Source organism: Sebastes fasciatus, chromosome 4 (assembly GCF_043250625.1).
Source record: "Sebastes fasciatus isolate fSebFas1 chromosome 4, fSebFas1.pri, whole genome shotgun sequence".
NCBI lineage: Eukaryota > Metazoa > Chordata > Actinopteri > Perciformes > Sebastidae > Sebastes > Sebastes fasciatus.
Genome location: NC_133798.1, coordinates 14,693,994 through 14,714,969, shown reverse-complemented (window position 1 = coordinate 14,714,969; position 20,976 = coordinate 14,693,994). Strand labels below are relative to the sequence as shown.

The window sequence follows — 20,976 nt, the reverse complement described above, 5'->3', positions numbered from 1 at the left end:
GGTTTCTCTGGGAAAAAAAGTGACATTCGGTGAGAAAGGGACCTGCTTTCAAACACAAAGGCCAACTTACAGCTGTAAAGTAACTTTGGACAAAAAAAAAAAAAATCTCTGCCAGACCATGGGAGGAGAAGGGAATCTTGGCACAATAGAGGCTGCTAAAAGTGCATTTGCTCTCTGGAGGCAGAGAGACAGATTCAATATGGAGCAGTATTAGCCTAGATTCCCCCACTAGGTGTCGGGGAAAGCATTTATATCTCCGGGGAACTGGAACTGCGCTGAGCCATTTATCAAACCCTGGAGTAGGAGGACACTTCCATTGTTAAGAGCAGTCACATTCAAACTAATAGTTAGTAGGGCTCACTATCTTTTGGAAAATTACTAGGAAGAATTTTCACACTTAACTTCTGACAATAAAATGTTTTTTGTAAAGTACTTTTTTAATAGTGTCAAGTGACATTATCTTTTTGACAATATTGCCTGCCTAGAGACTACTTGAGTACATTATTTCCGCCTTGGACTGATAGTTTGTATTTTACAATTCAGGCAAATGCTTCAGTTAATATTGGCGTTCAAAATTAATTATTATCAGTTGCTTCATCTCTTCTCGTCGCTGCCACTATTGATGCATGTCCATGCTAATGTATGTCAGTGGTGAGACACACCGAGCACAAGGTTGAATATTGAAGAGGCAGCAGAATTTACATGAAAACATGACAACAACTCAGCTTAAGGTCAACGGCCTCGTTAAAAATAATTGTCAGTAAAAACAAACTTCTGAAACATTACGTGAGACACATAAACTTCATTACAACTCTGACACAACATCTGAGCTTAACAGAAAGCTGTGATGCTCCAACCTGTTGAATGAACAGGAAGCCCAGTAAAATAAGAATGAAATTAAAGATTCAATTGGATGGGCGCTTTGGTGGTAGACTGCTTTAAGGAGTGTACCAAAGAGTATAAAAGCAAAGAGACAAAACTCCGATGTTTTTTTGACAACAGCCACTGCCGCCATTTTGGACTGAAAACACTTATTACATTTATACATTTGTATTGTTCAACACAGGCCATTTCGGCAGAGACATTGAATATGACAATAGAATAGAAATAATTTAGTTTTACTTTTGTACGGCACGTTGCAGACTGACGTTTTACTGGCGTCCGGTAGTCGCTTTCAGTCCAAAATGGCGGAGGCGTACCTTTGCTGCAGGGCGCTGATGTTGCAATGGCACATACAATTGACTTTCACTTCTTGGCAATATGCGTTCTTTGAGTGCACCATGAAATGTTAAACATTACGTTCCAGATTGATCCTGACCAGTAAGGTCCCCTTTGTCACATGTCAGCATCCCCTCTCTCTCTGTACTGTCATACTTTCAAATAAAGGCAAAAAAATAAAAGGTCAATAAACAATCCTGGCAGTTCTCAACTGAGAGACTGGAAATGAGGGCGGAGAGAAGAGAAATGACATGTGACAAAGGTGGACTCAAGCTGGACTCAAACCAGGGACAATGCAGTCAGCGTCTTAGGACGCTTTCACATGATCAACATTTAGTCCGTTTTAATCACACTCTGGTGGTTTGTTCGGGTAGTTGACGCAGTAATCATACTCTGGTGCGAACCAAAACACAGGCTGCCTGTTCGGACATATTGTTGAGATGGACACAGGTACAGTAAATGACAGATAACATGAGTGGGTGAGGACTTACTGATCAGTGCCGAGTCAAAGTTAAAACAACTTCGACAGCAACACATCAAAGTCCGCGATTCCCTGCATAGAAGTGACAGTTCTCGAGACGAAAAAGATAAATTTGCTCCTGCGTACATGCCCCTCAGGAATTTTTTCTTTGAAAATTTGGTCCGCTTTAATTTGTGCACTGTGAAACCGAATCAAAATAAATAGAGAACTAACCAAAAGTATCAATTTCACTCTCATTCGGACTAGCCAAATGGACTATGGATTGTGAAAGGCCACCAGGACACTCTTTGATGGCGTCTCCTATAGAGTCAAACTGACAGTATGTGGTTGGACATGGTACTCTGAGTATTCCTCACAGCACAGCATGGAAGTTGGGACATCTGTTGCTGTGTCTTCCTGCTAGAAAAAGTAGTGACAAAAAAAAACAGCACTAACCACCCACAGAAACAGCTCAAACAGCTCAAACGGCTCTTCACATTCTCACCACCCTGTTCTCTTTCCTTCATTCACTGCTGCTACTCTCTCCCCATTTGTCATTCACGGCAGAGCAAAGCCACAGTTCTAGTTGATAGGCTTAGGGACCAACACCATTAAATATCCCCACCTGATTAGTGCAAGGTAGACTGTCACATGGCATGACCAGACTTTGGGTGTTAAGAGATCAGCACCGAAAACCTCCCCATCATTATAAAAGCAAAGTTGGAAAAACTCAGGAAAAATGGAATAGACGTTGATTTGTTTGGTTATAGAGGATTAAGGCTCAATCTGATGAAGGGCATTAGTCGTGGAGTATTTAAAGCAACCCGGACTTGATCAAAACCAGATATGCAAAAAGGCTGTTATTGATCTCATGACCTATTTCCAATGGCCACACACTATTAATGACCTTGAAATGCCTGATATATTTCCGTCCCTGCTATTGACACTACTTGCAGTTGGACTTTTTGCGGTCATTCAATATCAGATCAATTTTTGTCCAGTGCCAGTCTGACAGAGAATCCTAATTCTGGATATCAGGCCTTCATTGTTCTGTATAACCCACTCTGAAAGATGGAGTCAACTGAAAGTACAGACGAGATCACAGAAACACTGAGACAACAAAGCGAGGACTTGACAGAGCTTTGACAAAAAGAGAAAGTGAGGAACAAGAGGCAGACTGTTAAACTGTCTTTTCTCGCTCAGCTGCAATTTCCCAAATATCAACCGACATTTCACAACCAGCACTCTGGTGATCATGTCCTCTTGTGCTTGGATAGTCTTCTCGTGGGCTTATTTTTTTTCAGTATTTTGAGTGACATGTTCCAGTAACCCTTTTAACTATTAACTAAAGTGCACTTCTGTGGCTATTCTCATCTCTAGCAAAGCCCAACTCCACTTAATACCACATGATTAAAGATGATGAGCTTTTCTATCTTTGTCTACACTGGGAATAGACAGAGATGGATGAGGCAAAATACAGCCCGAGTCCGACCCATACTGGATGTTTGAGGCTGACACCAATGTCAGTATTTGTCAGTTTAACAAAAATCTGATAATGATATATTAGTTGATAGTGTTTTCATAAACACATAAAATAAAAATGTATTATAAGGATGCTACAGTGTCTGACGTGAAAACACGTACGACCCTCTCTAGAACCAGCTGTAGTAAGAGTAGAGTGCTTAGAGTGTGTGGCTTCGTCCAAAATCGCATACTATGCACTACATACTCAACAGGTGGAGCATCGTTCAACATGCTTTTCTGTGAATAAACAGTAGTATGCATCTTTTCGGACACACTAAGCAGTAATACGTCGTCACTTCCTGAGAGCCTCCTTGCCGGTTGGAAACGTCTAACCATGGTAACCCGCACCAACTTCATGTGTCCAAAATGACGATTTGTGAGAATCAAAGTCTGAATTGATTTTAAATATATATTACGCATAGCAAAGTGAAATTAGAATTCTTTTTTTTTTTTTTTTTTTTTTTTTAAATTACTTAATTTAGCCTATGCTTAAAGGGACTGTTTGTAACTTTTTACACGTATAAATCACCCGAATCGGTGTCCCATGCGCGCTCGCGTGTGGCTACGCTGTTCAGATAAGACTCCAACACGAACTACACGGAAGCACCAAAACCGCAAAGTTAAATCTAGTGAAGCCCGTCTGTTAAACAGTGTTGGCCGCGGTCTTAGGAAGCAGGGGAGACCGTAGCTTTGGTCTCCAGGGCCAGAGTCTCTGCTGTACTCTGCTCCTCTGCCTGCTTGCCTTCACTCAGTTCGCTCCACCTCACGTGCATGCGTGCACACAACACACTGCAGAAGACTTCGTAGCTCTGAGAATATCTAGTAACTGTACAGTGGACGTTTGTGCAGAAATAACTGCTGCAGCTCCTCCAGACCAACAGAGGTTTTCCGTGTCTTGTGAAGTGACGGGACTCCGCAGCTAGAAACGTTATCGTCTCTGACCGGGTGCCGGTGTCTCCCTCCGACCACGGTCGTGAGGCTGAAGCAGGAAAAGCCAACTCTAGGATCAGCACTGATTCATGGAGAGACCTTCGTCTGGTCAGCTAACATTACTGCCAAGCAGCTGAAATATAAAATGATATTGTGGTTTTAGCTGATGTGTGTCACCTCACTGTTTTGAGCGATGCTCATTCATGTCTATGTAGAGCGAGCACAAGCGCGAGTCTGACGCTGACTTTCGTTGACTTAACGGCCACAGGTGTCGCTGTTAACAAGCATTTCTGATTCTTACAAACAGTCCCTTTAAATTACCATGAGCATATTTTGGCATTTCTGTACAGCAATTTCTCATTACATATCGGCTAATAGAGAGCTATATTGGTACTAGTATGTCTGCAATAAGACCAATTTATCCATCTAGTTCTAATAACAACACTTAAGTTTGAGTAAGTCATATTCTCAATATAAAGGCTGTGTTTACTTAATTTAGCCTATATCCTTAATTGAGAAAGGCCTCTGCAGAAAAAGGTTGTTGACAGTCATAATGTGCTGGTAGTGAACACTTATGCCAAAGGTTACAGCTTTGGCATTACACCAGAAACACTGGTGTTGAACCATGCTGAAGATTTCTTAGCCTGCACACTGCATATATACCAGCATCTGACATTTAAATATCTACCAACCTCATACAACAGCTCTCCTATGAATCATCTGCATTATGTTGCATACTGCATGCTACACGTCGCGCCATGCATGACAGCACGACGATGTGAGGTTACTGAGTATTGTGAGTAATGTTAGCATTAATGGTTATTCCTCTGCCTCTTATATACTGGGTAACAGCTATACATGTTGATTGGCCCAATTCATCAATGCAGTTCACCGTTACACTTGAAGCAGGTGATAACAGGAAGGTAAAACTCAATAAATATTAGGGAATCACACAGAGATGGGGTTACCCTGTTACCCTGTTACCCTGTTACCCTGTTACCCTGTTACCCTGTTACCCTGTTACCCTGTTACCCTGTTACTTTTTCCCCATATATACAACGGCATCTGACATTTAAATGTCTACCAGCCTCAGTCACAACGCTCTCCTATATGAATCACCTACAGACACACTGCATTATGTTACATACTGCACCATGCATGACATGACGACGATGCATGGTTACTGAGTATTGTGAGTAATGTTAGCATTAATCGCTATGGTTATATACAGGGTAACAGCTATACATGTTGATTGGCCCAAATGATCAATGCAGTTCCCCATTACACTTGAAGCAGGTGATAACAGGGAGGTAATCACACAGAGGTGGTGTTACTTGTTACCTTTTTTACCCATATATACCACCATATCTGACATTTAAATGTCTACCAGCCTCACAACAGCTCTCCTATATGAATCATCTACACACACACACTGCATTATGTTACATACTGCACCATGCATGACATTACGACGATGCATGGTTACTGAGTATTGTGAGTAACGTTAGCATTAATGGTTATTCCTCTGTTATATACAGCTATACATGTTGATTGGCCCAATTGATCAATGCAGTTCACCGTTACACTTGAAGCAGGTGATAACAGGAAGGTAAAATCCATAACTATTACACAGAGGTGGGATTACCTGCCCTTGTTTTGTTTGTCACATCCATCCTAAACATCGTCTGGCTTTATGGTTTATGGTTTCTGGTTGCCATGCAAACGAGTGACAGCCTGGCTGCAGCCGCATGGTGCCATGGTGATGAGACTTTATCTAGCTAGCTTGTACCATTAGCCGCTAACCGGCCAGACTGCAACACCACACAAACACAGATAACAGTTCACTACCACCTCTCACCAAATACCTCCAAATACCGCCACGTTATCACCCTCAAAACTACCATTCAGATACCAAAACAGAACAGCAAAACCCTCCTCTTTAAGGCAGTTAATGCTATCTGAGCTCCGCTAGCCTAGTTAGCAACAGAAAGCGACAAATACAAGTAACTATAAATAGCAAGTTATCTTTTCTCTCGACGTGTTGTAGTAAAGAAAGAGAGCAGCGACTTACTGTGTGTGTCGAGCAGCTCATACAGTTGTTGTTTCCGAGCCTGCTTCACAGTCCAGCGTCATTATAGCACCGTGTGAGAGAGAGAGAGAGATAGCCGGGTAGAGGAGGACTGTAGCGGGCTGTGGGAGGAGGACGGTGACGGCAGGAGTCTGCTGGAGCTGGAGGAGAAGTTTCAACATGGAGAGTGGTGAGAGGACTGGATCCTCCTGCTGCTGCTGCTGCGGTTCATCTGACTGCTGCTGCTGCTGCTGCTCACAGAGAGCCTCTGGCGACACCTGTGGAGCAGCAGAGTACAACACCTGCTGCTGCATGGTGGGACTGGACTCTAGATGTATTAACCATGGAAGATGAAGCAGTTGTGTGACCTACAAGAGCAAACATTATCATACATTTTCATTATCACATATGGAGTATTTTTTTTTTTTGCCTTATTATTGAGATTTATGCACAGCATTTTAGGGCAACTTTTCAAGATTTAACATTTTAACCCCCCCAAACTGGAACAGGAAAACTTCAAGGAAGTATTATTTCACAGTGTATTAAAGGTCCCATATCGTGCTCATTTTCAGGTTCATACTTGTATTTTGTGTTTCTACTAGAACTTGTTTACATGCTGCAATGTTAAAAAAAAAACTTTATTTTCCCCATTCTGTCAGCCTGAATATGCCTGTATTTACCTTCTGTCTGAAACGCTCCGTTTTAGCGCATTTAGCAAACATTATCATACATTTTCTTTTCTTTTTCATTTTGTTTTTACTTTGTTTGGTTTTACTCAGACATTTACATAAACATACTTAATTAGATACAAATATGAATAATATTTCAACTTTTTACAATGAAATTATAGAACACACAAATAAAACATGGGGTGCTTTTCATGTGAAATAAGATAAAATAAATCATAATAATAATAATAAAAATTAGATTTAGAAAAAAAGAAAAATTAAACAAAAGAAGGGTGTATTGGGGAAATATACTTTTATAATTTTTTAGATATTAACCATGGAGATGAAGCAGTTGTGTGACCTACAAGAGCAAACATTATCATACATTTTCACTGTCACATATGGAGTATTTGTTTTTAGCCTAATTATTGAGATTTTTGTACAGCCTTTTTTAGGGCAACTTTTCAAGATCTTAATTTAACATTTTAACCCTCCAAACTGGAACAAGAAAACTTCAATTCCTTAGACTCGGATAACTTTGTGGCTGATTAAAGTTTGGTGTATGAGTGTATATATATATATATATATATATATATATATATATATATGGATACAGTATATGTGTGTATATATTTGACCAGGAATATTTCAAACGAAACATTGGAAGGACCCCTGATTTATCTTTCTGTTCAACTCTTCGGCTTAACTCCATTTCTACCTACTGCAGCTTTAACCATGGGGATGAAGTAGTTATGTGACCTACAAGAGCAAACATTATCATACATTTTCCTTATCACATATGGAGTTTTTTTTTTAGCCTTATTATTGAGATTTTTTTTGAGTATTTACAACTTTCAAAATGTTAACCCTTCAAACTGAAACAAGAAAACTTAAAGAAAGTATTGGACAGTCTATTTCACAGTGGTGCATTAAGGTTTTTATCTTCATTAAATGTAGCACTACACATGTACATATCAGTTCTGTTTATTCCTTACCTTCATTTCTCCAGCTTTGTTGTCCTTGTACCTGGCTGTTAGCGTATTTCTATTTCTGTGTTAGTACATTTAGAGAGATGCATAAAAGCTAGAGTCAAATTCCTTGTATTTATGTATTTGGCAAATAAAACTGATTTTGATTCTGGGAAATATTATCAGCAAAATGTATGTAAAGTATCAAAAGTAAACATACTTATATTAGGTAGCACAATGGCCCCTTTCCCTGTTATATGTCATTTTATTGGATTATTATTACTGATGCATTAACATAGTAGTATTTTACTGTTTTTTTGTATTTTATGTACTGTTGATTAGTTTAATCCATAACAATGCATCATATTTTATAAACTGATCATATGTTTTGTATAAAAAATATTATTGTGCAATGCAAAGTCATTACTAACTTTACCTGTCAGATACATGTAGTGGAATAAGACAATTTATTTTCAGAAAAGTAGTGAAGTAGAAGTATTAAATGGGAGAAAATTGATATACCTCAAAATTATATTTAAGTCCAGAACTTAGTTGCACTTGGTAACTTCCCACCACTGCCTAAAAGAGCAAAGGTCATCATACATTTTTCATATGTACGCCCTTTTGGTCACCGAGTAATGGCCAAGCATTTACAACTTGTAGTGTCAAGTCTGAAAATCTTCATGCTGCTACAGTGTAAACGTCTTAACTTAAAGGTCAAGGCAGGACCTATGCACAGCTGTGTGGTTGTGTGTTCCTCCACAAATCCTCATTTGGGGCTGTTTTTTATGTTTTCAAAGACAGCTAAAACAAAAACAAAATTATCATCGCCTCAAACGGAAGCTGAAATGTCCCGGGGTAATCCATTATGGTGGATTTACTGGCACATAAGCATTTGAGCTCATCATTTAATTTGGATCACCCAGTTATCTTTTGTCCTATTTTAATTTTGTATTTGCAGGTTGGATTGCTATCATAACAGCTCCGTCTCCCTGTTATTGCAATGCACAGCATAGGAAACTAGAAAGAGGCATTCAAATGCCACGTCTATTTTTAGATGCAACTTATGGATCTGAGAGACATGAACCGAGGATGAAGAGTTAGAAATATGTGAGAAATATCAGGCTTATTGAAGCCGACACGCTGACAAAATCATATGTTACCATCATGCCAGCAGTGCCCTCTGTGTGAAAATGATTGCCCTTAAAAACACCTCCATATTGCACAAAATTCTCCCCGAGTGTAGGCCTGATGTGAGCTGTAAAATTACAACTTTTTGAAGTCTTCGTGTAAAAAGCTTTTTCCATGTAGTAAGTAACAGAAATGGCATTATTAATTCATCCTTTGAGGGTGCACTTAGCTACCTGCAACCTCAAAGTTGCTGTGAATAATGCAGAGGTGTGCCAGCTCAGACCTCCTCTGCAGCATGCAGCATATTCTATTGTTTTCTTCTTTTGATCTTTCCGTTTGAGAATTCAGAAACTATTTGCATTATGAAGGCATCAGCTGTGCAGTGTCTGCTGTCACACACAGATTGTGCAAGGTATGTTTTTAATATTACCTTGTGAAATGGTACACAACATAAACAATGGCATATTCTGAGTGACATCAGCTTGGAGATGTGTAATATTTTCAAAAATTATGATAACATTATTGTATTATTGTGAGAGTAAAAAGCTTTAAGCGACTGACCCCTTGGTGCCCCCATGTTTAAAAAAACAAATGACGCAAAAGTGCCCTCTTTAATGCCCCTACGGGAGATAAAATATAATAAAGTGCCCTCTAGGGTGCCCTTAAATGGAGAAAAAATGTGATGAAGTGCCCCCTAGAGTTCCCTTTCAGTGGAGAAAACATAATGAAATGCTCTCTAGGGTGTCATTCCAGTAAGAAAAAACATGATAAAGTGCCTTTAAATGGAGGACACATGATAAAGCATCCTCTAGAGTGCCTTTCCAGTAGAGAAAATGTGATGAAGTGCCTTCTAGGGTGCCCTCCCAGTGGAGAAAACGTAATGAAGTGCCCTTTAGGGTGGCCTTCCAGTAGAGAAAACAGAAAGAAGTGCCCTCTATAGGGTGGCCTTCCACTGGAGAAAACTTGATGAAGTGCCCTCTAGGGGGCCTTTAAATGGAGAAAACCTAATAAAGTGCCCTGTAGGATGGCCTTCCAGTGGAGAAAACTTGATGAAGTGCCCTCTAGGGTGCCTTTATATGGAGAAAACGTGATAAAGCATCCTCTAAGGTGGCATTCCAGTAAGAAAAAAACTGATAAAATGCTCTTTAGGGTGCCCTTCCAATGGATAAAACATGATAAGGTAGCCTTAGAACTGAGAGGACACAATGCAGTGCCATATAGGCTGTCCATACTTGCTAGAAATTTCACCACTGCTGTTGGGTTGTAGTAAAGGAGATGTTTGGGCAGCACTCACTCACACACTGATTCAAACCACACACTACATAGCCATACACAAATGTTGGGTAAAAATGTAATAACATCTTTAATCCCATTTTGTTTTACAGATTGGAGGGTACACAGATATCACATCCTTGCTCCTTTTACATGTATTTGCATTGTACCAGCAAGCATCTCATAAAGCATTTCAAAAACATCCTACAACTTTGTGACTATTTACTATTCTTGTTTTCATTAACTGCTTTCAATCATACAAGCACATTATGACACAATAAAAATAAAACATGGACTTAAAAATATCAACAAGCTAACCACACACACATCAATTATCTTTAAAAAAAAAAAAAGTACCTTCCTCATGGAAAATTCTGCCCTTTGGAAGCTGGAAATAAAGCTCCTCTGGTGATTTTTAACATCACAGGAAATGTCTATAGATAGAGCAGATATGCAGCAGGAAGTGACATAACATGGTTGTTTCTTTGAGGAATGTACAATGTAGAGAAGAAGGACATTAACAAAACGAAAACAACGGGCGTGACCTCTAAGTTCTTCAAAGTACACACTAGTGCAGTATGTATTTTCTAACATCATACCTCCCATGTGCCGTTTGTTTGAGTTCCTGAGCTTGTGTTTAATGCGATCCATCTCTTTAATCAAAAGAAAAAAAAAAAAAAAAGTAAAATCCAATCCAAGCCAATCCAATGTGGCGAATAGCAAAACAGTTTCACAAATTACTGGCCAAAACGTAATCAATGATGCAGATAAAAACAGCATCTGTTTAAAACAGTGGACAGTGTATAGAAAGGCAAATGCATCCAGTGCATTATTCACTACAGTGCATACATATACAAAAGTCTCTACAACAAACAAACAAATCTCCTTCATTTAAAGGCATTGCACAGTTCAAATTGGCTTAAGAGGTGCAAGATGTATTGGCTGGAAGATCTGACAAACTTCAACAAACTATGATATATTAAGAAACTTAAACATAACAAGGCAATATCATAACAGTCCCTGTTTGTCTTTTTCAGTTTAAGACAAATAATGGAGTGCCACCTACTGGCACTAAAGCATACAGGCTTTGAAAAGGCACATAGTATTCATTACAGCAATTCTTTGTACAAGGCAATTCCAAAGGTTCAATTAATTACAAGATTTCTTTGTCAAAGTGTCTGTAATAATACCTATACAGCATCCGACATATTACCTGAGCAAAAATGTAATCATCAGTAAGTCATATACAGTAGTAGACAAGCAAAAAACAATTGAGCAATACAAAAATCTGCAGTTATAATAGTAATAATTTTATATTTGACCAAAGTTAATATATAATCCAAATATTTTTGGTCAGTGATTATGTCCCCTATTATCTCTCCATATACAGCTCTATCAAATATTTAACATTTTCAATAAATAAATACCAAAAAATAGAGGTTTAAATCCAGAAAGCTACAAGATTCTTAACGAAAGCATGGCAGATTTAAAAAATAAATACAGCACAATCTGTTAAAAGTGTTCCCTTTGGAAATTTCTGCTCAGTTTCTCGCTGAGAGTGAAGACAGAAGACCTGAGTGGTTTCTCGGGACTATGCATTGCGGTACCCATTTTTGGGGAAACCTTTTTTTGGTTCGAAGTTCTCGTAAATGGAGAGTGCAGCGGCATTTTGGTAGATTAGATCAACATTGGTTCCAGTTCTTGATCTGATGATGTCCATGGAGCACTGGTTTAAGAACACGTACTGGTCCTGCAGGGACATCAAATAGAAACGCTCACTGAGCTGCAGCATACTTCATATACTCATCACATATTTCATATTTCAATTAGGTCATTATATGCTGCTTTATGCAAATGTTTGTATATATTTATCTTTGGAAAAAAATTAACAACACAAAACAATGACAAATATTGTCCAGAAACCCTCACAGGTACTGCATTTAGCATATAAATATGCTTAAATCATAACATGGCAAACTGCAGCCCAACAGGCAACAACAGCTGTCAGTGTGTCAGTGTGCTGACTTGACTATGACTTGCCAGAAACTGCATGTGATTATCATAAAGTGGACATGTCTGTAAAGGGGAGACTCGTGGGTACCCATAGAACCCATTTTCATTCACATATCTTGAGGTCAGAGGTCAAGGGACCCCTTTGAAAATGGCTATGCCAGGCTTTCCTCGCCAAAATTTAGCATAACTTTGGAGCGTTATTTAGCCTCCATTGTGACAAGCTAGTATGACATGGTTGATACCAATGGAGGTCTTCTAGTTTCATAAGATGCCAGTATTTTCACTTCTAGCTTTAAAACTGAGCCCGCTTCAACCTCAGAGAGATCAATTGCGTAACTTTGACAGCCCTAATTTCAGTTGTAACAAAAAGCGACTGTGTCCTACCTCTGTCTGCACCATGAGGGGCCGGTGCATGCGCTGATCGTGGACGATGCCGTACACATCCACAATATTTTCCCTTTCAATCTGGAAGATCAAACGGTCGATGGCAATGAAGGTACCTGTGCGTCCAACGCCAGCACTGAGCGTAGACAACGCAGACATGCAGACAAGGGAGGGAGAAGCAGAAGACAGAATATCAGATTCATGTTTTTGTCATTTCTGTTATATAGAATTGAAGTCAAAAGTATGTGTCGGACCTGCAGTGCACCACAGTAGGAGAGTGTCTGGAGTACTGATCCATGTGCTCTCTGACCAGGTGTCTGAAGCTGATAAGGAGCTCGGTGGTTTGGGGTACTCCGTGATCTGGCCAGGCTGTGAAGTGGAAGTGACGCACTGCACGGGTTTCTGCTGTTTTCACCTGAAGGACGAACATGCACACAAATTATTTCATTAAATTACTGACACAGGCTGTGACACATAGAGACACATTTTCACTGAAGTCACGTCACAGTGCCTTGGCTCAGAAGGCAACAGGAGCACACAACTTTTATTGGTTGGAAGGATTCATGTTTTAATGCAACGTGCCTTTTCATCAGACTGCACATTCATTAGATTATTGACAAGTGTTTAGTAGAGTGTTGTTTGTTCCAACATAGAGTTGATATGTATGCTGTAGGACAAGTATTCCAAACTAAAGGTGTTAAATAAGCACTGATGGGTGATGATGTCTACTGACAGTGTTGATTTTTACTCTCCTAAAAAGATTTTTTTTCTTTGGCATATGTAACATCTTGCCTCTTACATTTTTAATGACAAAGTCCCTGATGGTCCAGTCTTCAAGTGGTATTTCAGAGGTTGCTGTCACAGTGATGTTTTCATAGTACTTGGTGCCATAATCCCAGTATTGCTCGCATTTCACCTGAAAAAGAAAGACAATAGTTCAGACTGCGGTACTCAGAATTCATATTCAGAATATAGAAAGCTAGTGCAGGTACATTTTAAAGAGAAAACTTTCTTTTTTCATTTTATGAGCTTTTCAACCCAGCAAGGCGACACTTTCATATTTGTGTCAATCAGCTGTATTGCTTGTTTTAGTTTTTATTTAAAAAGACACATTTAAGCATAGTTATGTAAACATTAGTAAGTAAATTCTGGTTGAGCAATGCTCTGGTTAGGCATTGACTTGGCTGTTTCTTTGCTTCGACCCATATAAAAAGTTTAAGAATACACAGTGAGATGTGGAAATGTATCATACTTTTGATATAACTTTCTTTCTTATTAACCTGGTTTAACTTTTTACATCTATTTATGAAACATGTTGTATAAATGTTGTTCATTCCATGAATACCTGCTTATGGAGATTAACATCTTTGCATTATTAAAGATGACCTATTATAATTATTTTCAGGTGCATACTTGTATTTTGGGTTTCTTTTAGAACATGTTTACGTGCTTTAATGTTAAAAAAAACACTTTATTTTTCTCATACCGGCTGTGCTGCAGCACCTTTTTTCACCCCCCCCCCAAAAAATCCCCCGAAAAGCCCAGTCTGCCCTGATTGGTCAGCTGGCTCACTCTGTTGTGATTGGTCAACCAAACAAAACTCCTCAGACTCTGCTCAAGCTCTGCTCTAACTAGCTTTGTTTGAGGGCGTGTCAAACTAGGCAGGTTCTAAGCAGGTATCATTCAAATGTGTTACTTGGTGACATCACCATGTTACGGAAGAAAAGGCAGAACTTCAAGCAAGACGTTTCAGGAGCAGTGTTAGAGTAACTCCCTTTGACGTGGACTTTGGGCTTTGTAACTTTGCAGACGTTTTACGTGCACAAAAAACTATGTAACACATTAAAGGAAAGGGAAAAAGCACACAAGCATAATAGGTCCTCTTTAAGCAATTATAATATATTGCATTAACTATCCACAACATCATTACTTTAAAGAGGCAGACAGGCAGACGTTGATGATAGTGCACAATTGATTTAACATGGAGGATGCATTCATAAAATATGTTACAGATCACATTTAGGATGAGATATTCATTGTACAGGCACAATGGTATGCTGGCTAAAACTAGGGAAGACATAAGGTGTGTATGACCGTGTACGGTATATAAATATGCACGTTGTTGCTACTCACTCGTCCTTGTTCATTACAGCGTGTCAGCATGACCAGAGTCTGTACGTTCTTCTCCCAGATCATCCTCCAGAACTCGTTGACTGTGGTTGGCAAAGGACCCTGAGCTGCGATATACTCCTTTCTGGAGTTGTAACCCTGTCAAATAAAACAACAGCCCAGACACACAACACAAACATCCACCCTGTTCAGCTTTCGAGGAGGTTCTCAAGTGTTTCAAACATCACCGTGGATGAAGATGGAATAGTTTGAATAGCGTGGCATTGAGCAAAAGAATGAGCAGTTAATGTTGTTGAGCAGGATGTTTACTGATATTGAAGCAATGACTGAGGCAGAGAGCTGTTTTAAAGAGTGTCAGTACGCACCGGCATGTAGTTAGCATTGATGTAGTCGTCATATGGACTCCCATGGATAATAGAGAGTTTCACCCTAGAGGAGTCATCTAGGAGGCGAGAAAAGGGCTTAAATGAAATGAAAAAAAATGATATATAAAAAGGTATGTGTGACTGTAAGTGATCATTTTGATTTAATGTCCTATTAAAAATGGCATAATGAAAGTAGATACAGTATGACAGGCGATGACGTGGTTTCAAGAGTGAGGAGTGTTATTGTTGAGAGCAGCAGAGGTGGATTTGTTAAGGTGACTCACAGGGAAGCACGTTGTTGTAGCGGTTCTTGGGCTTGTTCTCCAACGTCAGAGCATTTGTTTTCGACTGAGCTGTACCAACAAGCTTCAGGTCCTTTTAAAAGAAAGGAAAAAAAGTGTATTTGATGATTGGATGACTCACTTTATGCTCAAAATCTGGTGCATGTGCATAACCACAAAAAAAGAGCAACTTACTATTTGAAATTTTTAGTTAACACATTCACCCAACACTCATATTGTCCAACTTATTAAATTAGATGATTAGATGATGAAATATATCTAGAATAAACTGCGTAATATATTGGACATCATTTTGATATTGGTCCCAGTGATGGTTAAAAATGTTACAGCAATCATTTGCGTGCTATGAATAGGCTGATTTATATACCAGGAGCCCTTCAATATTAAGCTCATGTTTCACCTCAAACTCTTCAGCAAAGCCACAGTTGGAGTCTGCTTTCTGCTTCTTGTAGTAAGCCTCGTAGTCCTCCACCCTCACAGCCACACTTCTGCTCAAATGGACACCAGAGGTCAGACATGAGTTGTGAGTTTTGTTCAGAAAACTACTGTCTCTTTATTTTGTGTAGGGCTGCACAATTAATTGAAATTTTATCAAAAATTGCAGTATGGCCTACTGAAATTTTCTGGCCTACAAATTATATTCTGCAGGCTTAAGATAATATCTTTGTTTGGTACAGATCCCCGCAAAAATCACACCATAATCATTTTAATATGTTTTCCAATGAAAATGAGAATAATGATGTAAAAATTATCATTCATATCATTAATATCGCAAATCATATTGCAATTGAAATATCAGTCAAAATAATCACAATTAGATATTTTTTCAAAATTGTGCAGCCCTAATTTTGTGTCATAATGTGTTGAACACTTGATAGATCTGATCATACTTTATGATTTAAAGGATTTATACTTACACTTTGGCTCTGGAAAAAGAAACAGGAAAAAGCAATGTTGACCAACTGTTATAGAAACAATTGTTGTCCATTTACTTTAAAGGTATAATAACATGGCAAAAATGAAAACCTTACCTCATGGAATGAATCTGGATGTCTGATGTTTCTTTGTTGGATATCCTAAAGTACATGAGTAGTGAGTTTACAGTTTAGTCCTAGACACACCGACTCAGTAGTCATCTTTGCATCAATGACGACGATAACAAACCTTTTCCAGTAGATAATAAAGCCGACGAGGATGATGAAGAGAACGCAAAAGATTCCCAACGTTACTCCGACAGCAATGCCAATGTTGACGGCTAAAATGTTGACAAAGAAAGAAAGAGGCCAGTGAGCATTTCCTCACATTATGGGAGCATTTCGTAGCAAAAACTGGTTCTGAGTGTGGTACCTGGGTTCTGCGGGAGCGCAACAGCATAATAGAAGTTTGTTATACTCAACAATGACTGTTGACCATCCACAAGGTTGTCTTTGTCTTTCAGTTTCACACTGGTGAACAACACAATAGCATATCTGCAGGATTGAACAAATCAGTTAAGAGATATACACATATCTTACACTTTGACTTCCTGTTCCTAATCTCTGAATATCTTCAAATTATATCATCTAGAAGCTATCTGCTTCTGCACACCTATTCATACACAATATTGTTTGTGCTCTTACTGGTATTTTCCATTGGCCTCCAAAACACCGTTAGTGTAGCCTTTCCAACTGGATCCATTTCCAACTTCTATGTTCAGGTGGCTCTCTCCACTGCGTTTGGAAGAGAAGGTGTTCTTTGCAACTGTTGCCAGGTATACTGGAGTTTCCTTTGCCTTCCACTGATCGTAAGTTTTCCCCACGTACTTTGTCAAATTAGAAGTGTCACCTGTAAGGACAGGTATTTACAGTCTTTTGACAGGAAAGTTCTTGTTATGAGTAAAATCTATTTATCATATGACACAAATGAAGAAAACAGTAAGACATACTTTAGAGTAGGCATGGATAAATTGATGTCAAGCAAATGGTCACTTCAGCAGTAATGGATTAGGATATAGCGAGACATAATTACAACACTCCCTGACACTAAGAAGAAAAAATGAAACCTACTAGGGAGGGCATTTGTCACCAGCACCCCAACATCTGTAATTGGTCCATTGGTGTTGTCCAGCAGGCTGGAGTCAATCTGAAGGTTGAACTTGTTGTATAGCTTTTCGACCACCTTCACCAGTGACTCATAGTTCCCTGGGATGGGGGGATCTTTGGGGGGAAAAATAGGAAAGACAAAAGATTTGATTTCGAGGTTTTACTCAAATACATATTGAACATATTCTTCGTATTTACATGGAAACAGTTATGTAATTCTAATGCCCTACTTGTGATGCCTGTCTGGCAGAGAAGAGGCACAGGGGTGCTGGGTGCTCCACAGCTCTGAGTCTCCAAAGTCAGATTGTATTCAGTGTTGTGTTGAAGGTTGGACACGGTGTGGCCACAACAGGTGCTTGTTGAGGTGATGATATCGTTGTCTACATTGATCTGGAAGCCAGAGTGTTTGCCACTGGGTTCGGTCCAGGACAGGATGACTTTTGCGTTTGTTGTGTTTGGACCTTCACATTTCAGGTTTGTCACCGGGCTTGCATCTGCAGCATCAAACAGAAATGATTGAATAATGACATCGTTCCACAATTTTCATACGTGCTCAGTTGAAAGACAAGCTTATCTGAAAATATGTGATCGCAACAAGTTTATGTGAAACTTATCAAGGCGTTATGATCATACTTGTGCAGTTGGAAACCCATCTTGGGGCACCTTTGGTTCCATCAGAGGTCTCTGTGGTGACACTAATGTTATAGCGTTCTCCAGAGACCAGGTTGTTGATATTAGTCTTATTTTCTTGTAGTAGTTCTCCACTCATAAGGGTCCCATCTGGGCTTTGCCAGGACACATTGTAACGATAACTTTCCTTGTATTCGTTAGGAACGTGCCACATGACTGTGATGCTATTCTCTTCTGTAGAAGCCGCAAGAAACCTCACACTGAACGGTCCTGGTGGTTTGAAAGAGATTTGAGAGACATACAGGTTACTAGGCAGTAAAGGTGAAACATGACAATGCTTGGGTGTGCACATTGCTTACAGAAATAAAACCCTTACTTGTAGTGACCATGTGGATCTGAACCCTCTCACTCTCAAAACCTATCGCACCCACTGTTGCTACAGAGAAGTTGAAGGGAGTCCCAGAACGCAGGGAATCAAAAGTATGACTGGTGTTGGTAGTATTGATGTATCCTCCTCCCTGGGTTGGCGAGATACCCAACTGGTAGTGGAACGACGTACCGGTCATCAGAGGTGCCTCCTTCCACACGATGGCAATGGAGCTGGTTGTCTTTTCCAGGATGTCAATCGGTCCAGGAGGGTTAGGGACTGGAGGGGTGGAATGGCAGAGCGTGAACTTCAACAAGCAGAATAACCAAAATATGAATGTTTACAGGGCCATACTGATAGTGTTGCATGTTTTCTTATACAGAAGATTTTCCAGTACTGCAGGCCATTTTCTTAAGCATACCATAACTTTTTAGTTGTCCTCACTTCCACTTCACTATTGGATAAATATCACCTTGCAGAAATGTATAATTAGCTTGAGACTAAGGAAGCCATCACAGTAAATGTTCCATTGCCTTTCATTTTTGGGAGAAGCTTAGTTATCACCTTGTGATAATGCAGTTGTGAGCAGACCCTGTTTTGAAAACTCCCCGTTTATGCAATAAAGGAAGCTCTGACATGTGAGATTTAAGAGTAGGCTGATGGTTGCTGAGAAGCAACCTTATTCATTTGTGAAATGACCACACAGTCACATTATCCTGTTTACTATATCCATGTTCGCCTGTTTTTCCATTTGATTTTTCTGTCTGTCAGCGACCATGTAGTACTGTCGTCAACCGGCGAAATATTACGATATATAGACGTATAGTCATAGGATTTCTTTTGCCAGTATCAGTAACAACTGACTTAACTGAAAAATCTGTCAACACATTTTGTTCTTGTATTATTGTCCTTCCCATATGATGCCAGAGAAGTGGCCATTATCGTGTCATTGTGCATCATGTCCTTGAAAGCACCGTCAAGGTTTGAGCATCAGCTGTGCTCACAACTGCAGTGCCACATGATGACACATTTACACCTGATTAGGAAAAAATGAAGGCAAACAATGGGCCTCATGCAGGATATACAAACACATTTTCTCTTATTTTTGTTCGTATCCAAGATTTGTTCTTATTTTGCTAGTACCCATTGATTTCTGTGATTAACCAATGTTTTCTTATTTTTGCTCTTCTCTTAGGTAACAGAACACTTTACGAGTGGTCAAAAGCACTCTTACCAACATAAGAAAAAGACATCTTGTTTCACAGCCCACAAATTGTCTGCATAATGCAGGTAAACATAAACTTTAAATTTGAGGAACACAGATTTAATAATCAAATTCAGGTTATTATATGTTTTAGAGTAATTATATTGATTGGATTATTAAATTTTGGTTTGTTAAATATGTTTAGTGCATCTGGAGATGACTTCTCATAATTTTTCTCTTAACAGGAAATTAAGAGAAAATATAAGAGAAAATTAAGAAAATGTTGCTACATGAGGCCCAATATCTCACTGTTGTGGATTCCAAACGTTGCACAAGCTTCAAAGTCAAGTAAATTTAATACAAACGATTGGATGCCTGGAGTATAGGCAAAACAAAATTAACAGTATGCTTTGGAAAACTTCAAGAATGATGTAAATTATATGCAATTTGTTGAATTACTGAATATGAAACCACTGTAAATCTAACAAATGTATCATACTTACAAGTTGCATTAGTAATGAATCCAGATGATGCATTGAAGGGTCCACTATGTGTGGTTACCACGACAGTGTAAAGTCTTCCAGCGGACAGGTTGTCAAACAGAACGGAGGTATCGGTGGAGTTCAGCACGACCTCCTCAATTAAAGCTGTGGACGGGCTGTTCAGATAAACCTTATAATGCTCCACTTTCCCAGGAGGTTTGGTCCACAGCACCAGGATCGAACTATTGGAGCCCTGGCTGGAGACACTGGGTTGCACTGCCTCGGGCTCTGTTAATGTGGAAGGATTAAAGCTGATCAACCACCTTGAAAATTTTAAATAAAGAAACAGAAATGACAGGTAAGCGTCTTACTGGTGTACTGTGCGGTGCAGCTTGCTTCCCCTTCGATGCCATCCGCCGCCCTGACAGAAACACAGAAGGTGTAGTTGGTCCCGGGGCTGAGCTGTGAGATCTCTGCCACTTCTAATGCGAAGGTTTCGTTTTTCGTTTTTTGGGAGCCAAAGCCTGTAGACTCGACCCGATATGTGTATTCAGTTTTGTACTCCAGTGGTTGCATCCAAACCAGCCGTACAGCGGTTGTGTTTAAGGTTTCAGCTTCCAACTGTCCAATACTGTATGGACCTACAAACAGAGCAGAAAGAGTTTCTTATGAATCAACATAAAGCACATAATCTTCTCTATCAGATATGCAGCACTCTCCTCAGTACAAAGGTTTACAGAGACAGATACAACTTAAAGGAAAGATGACAAACTAAACTT

The 20,976-nt window shown here is 39.4% G+C and overlaps 2 protein-coding genes across 5 annotated transcripts in view; both read right to left on the bottom strand.

Moving 5' to 3' along the window:
- Nucleotides 1–6,438, bottom strand: part of osbpl5 (oxysterol binding protein-like 5) — a 62,926-nt gene extending 56,488 nt beyond the window's left edge. For 2 of the 4 annotated variants that reach the window (XM_074632228.1, XM_074632225.1), the window contains exon 1: nucleotides 6,204–6,438. The gene's annotated coding sequence lies outside the window, so the exon portion shown is untranslated. The remainder of the gene's footprint in view (nucleotides 1–6,203) is intronic. The other 2 variants (XM_074632227.1, XM_074632229.1) reach the window with 2 other exon arrangements.
- A 3,868-nt stretch (nucleotides 6,439–10,306) lies between these two features.
- The window catches only part of LOC141766883 (phosphatidylinositol phosphatase PTPRQ), a 52,054-nt gene continuing 41,384 nt past the window's right edge, over nucleotides 10,307–20,976 (bottom strand). Inside the window, exons 35-52 of the mRNA XM_074634057.1 lie at nucleotides 20,569–20,838; nucleotides 20,219–20,485; nucleotides 18,521–18,790; nucleotides 18,148–18,414; nucleotides 17,745–18,008; nucleotides 17,479–17,628; nucleotides 17,053–17,257; nucleotides 16,781–16,902; nucleotides 16,598–16,688; nucleotides 16,465–16,509; nucleotides 15,834–15,921; nucleotides 15,416–15,506; nucleotides 15,132–15,208; nucleotides 14,770–14,904; nucleotides 13,436–13,552; nucleotides 12,891–13,051; nucleotides 12,637–12,772; nucleotides 10,307–11,989 (exon numbers count right to left, since the gene is read on the bottom strand). Coding sequence (XP_074490158.1) covers nucleotides 11,831–11,989; nucleotides 12,637–12,772; nucleotides 12,891–13,051; nucleotides 13,436–13,552; nucleotides 14,770–14,904; nucleotides 15,132–15,208; nucleotides 15,416–15,506; nucleotides 15,834–15,921; nucleotides 16,465–16,509; nucleotides 16,598–16,688; nucleotides 16,781–16,902; nucleotides 17,053–17,257; nucleotides 17,479–17,628; nucleotides 17,745–18,008; nucleotides 18,148–18,414; nucleotides 18,521–18,790; nucleotides 20,219–20,485; nucleotides 20,569–20,838 — 2,915 coding nt within the window. The 3' untranslated portion in view covers nucleotides 10,307–11,830. The remainder of the gene's footprint in view (nucleotides 11,990–12,636; nucleotides 12,773–12,890; nucleotides 13,052–13,435; nucleotides 13,553–14,769; nucleotides 14,905–15,131; nucleotides 15,209–15,415; nucleotides 15,507–15,833; nucleotides 15,922–16,464; nucleotides 16,510–16,597; nucleotides 16,689–16,780; nucleotides 16,903–17,052; nucleotides 17,258–17,478; nucleotides 17,629–17,744; nucleotides 18,009–18,147; nucleotides 18,415–18,520; nucleotides 18,791–20,218; nucleotides 20,486–20,568; nucleotides 20,839–20,976) is intronic.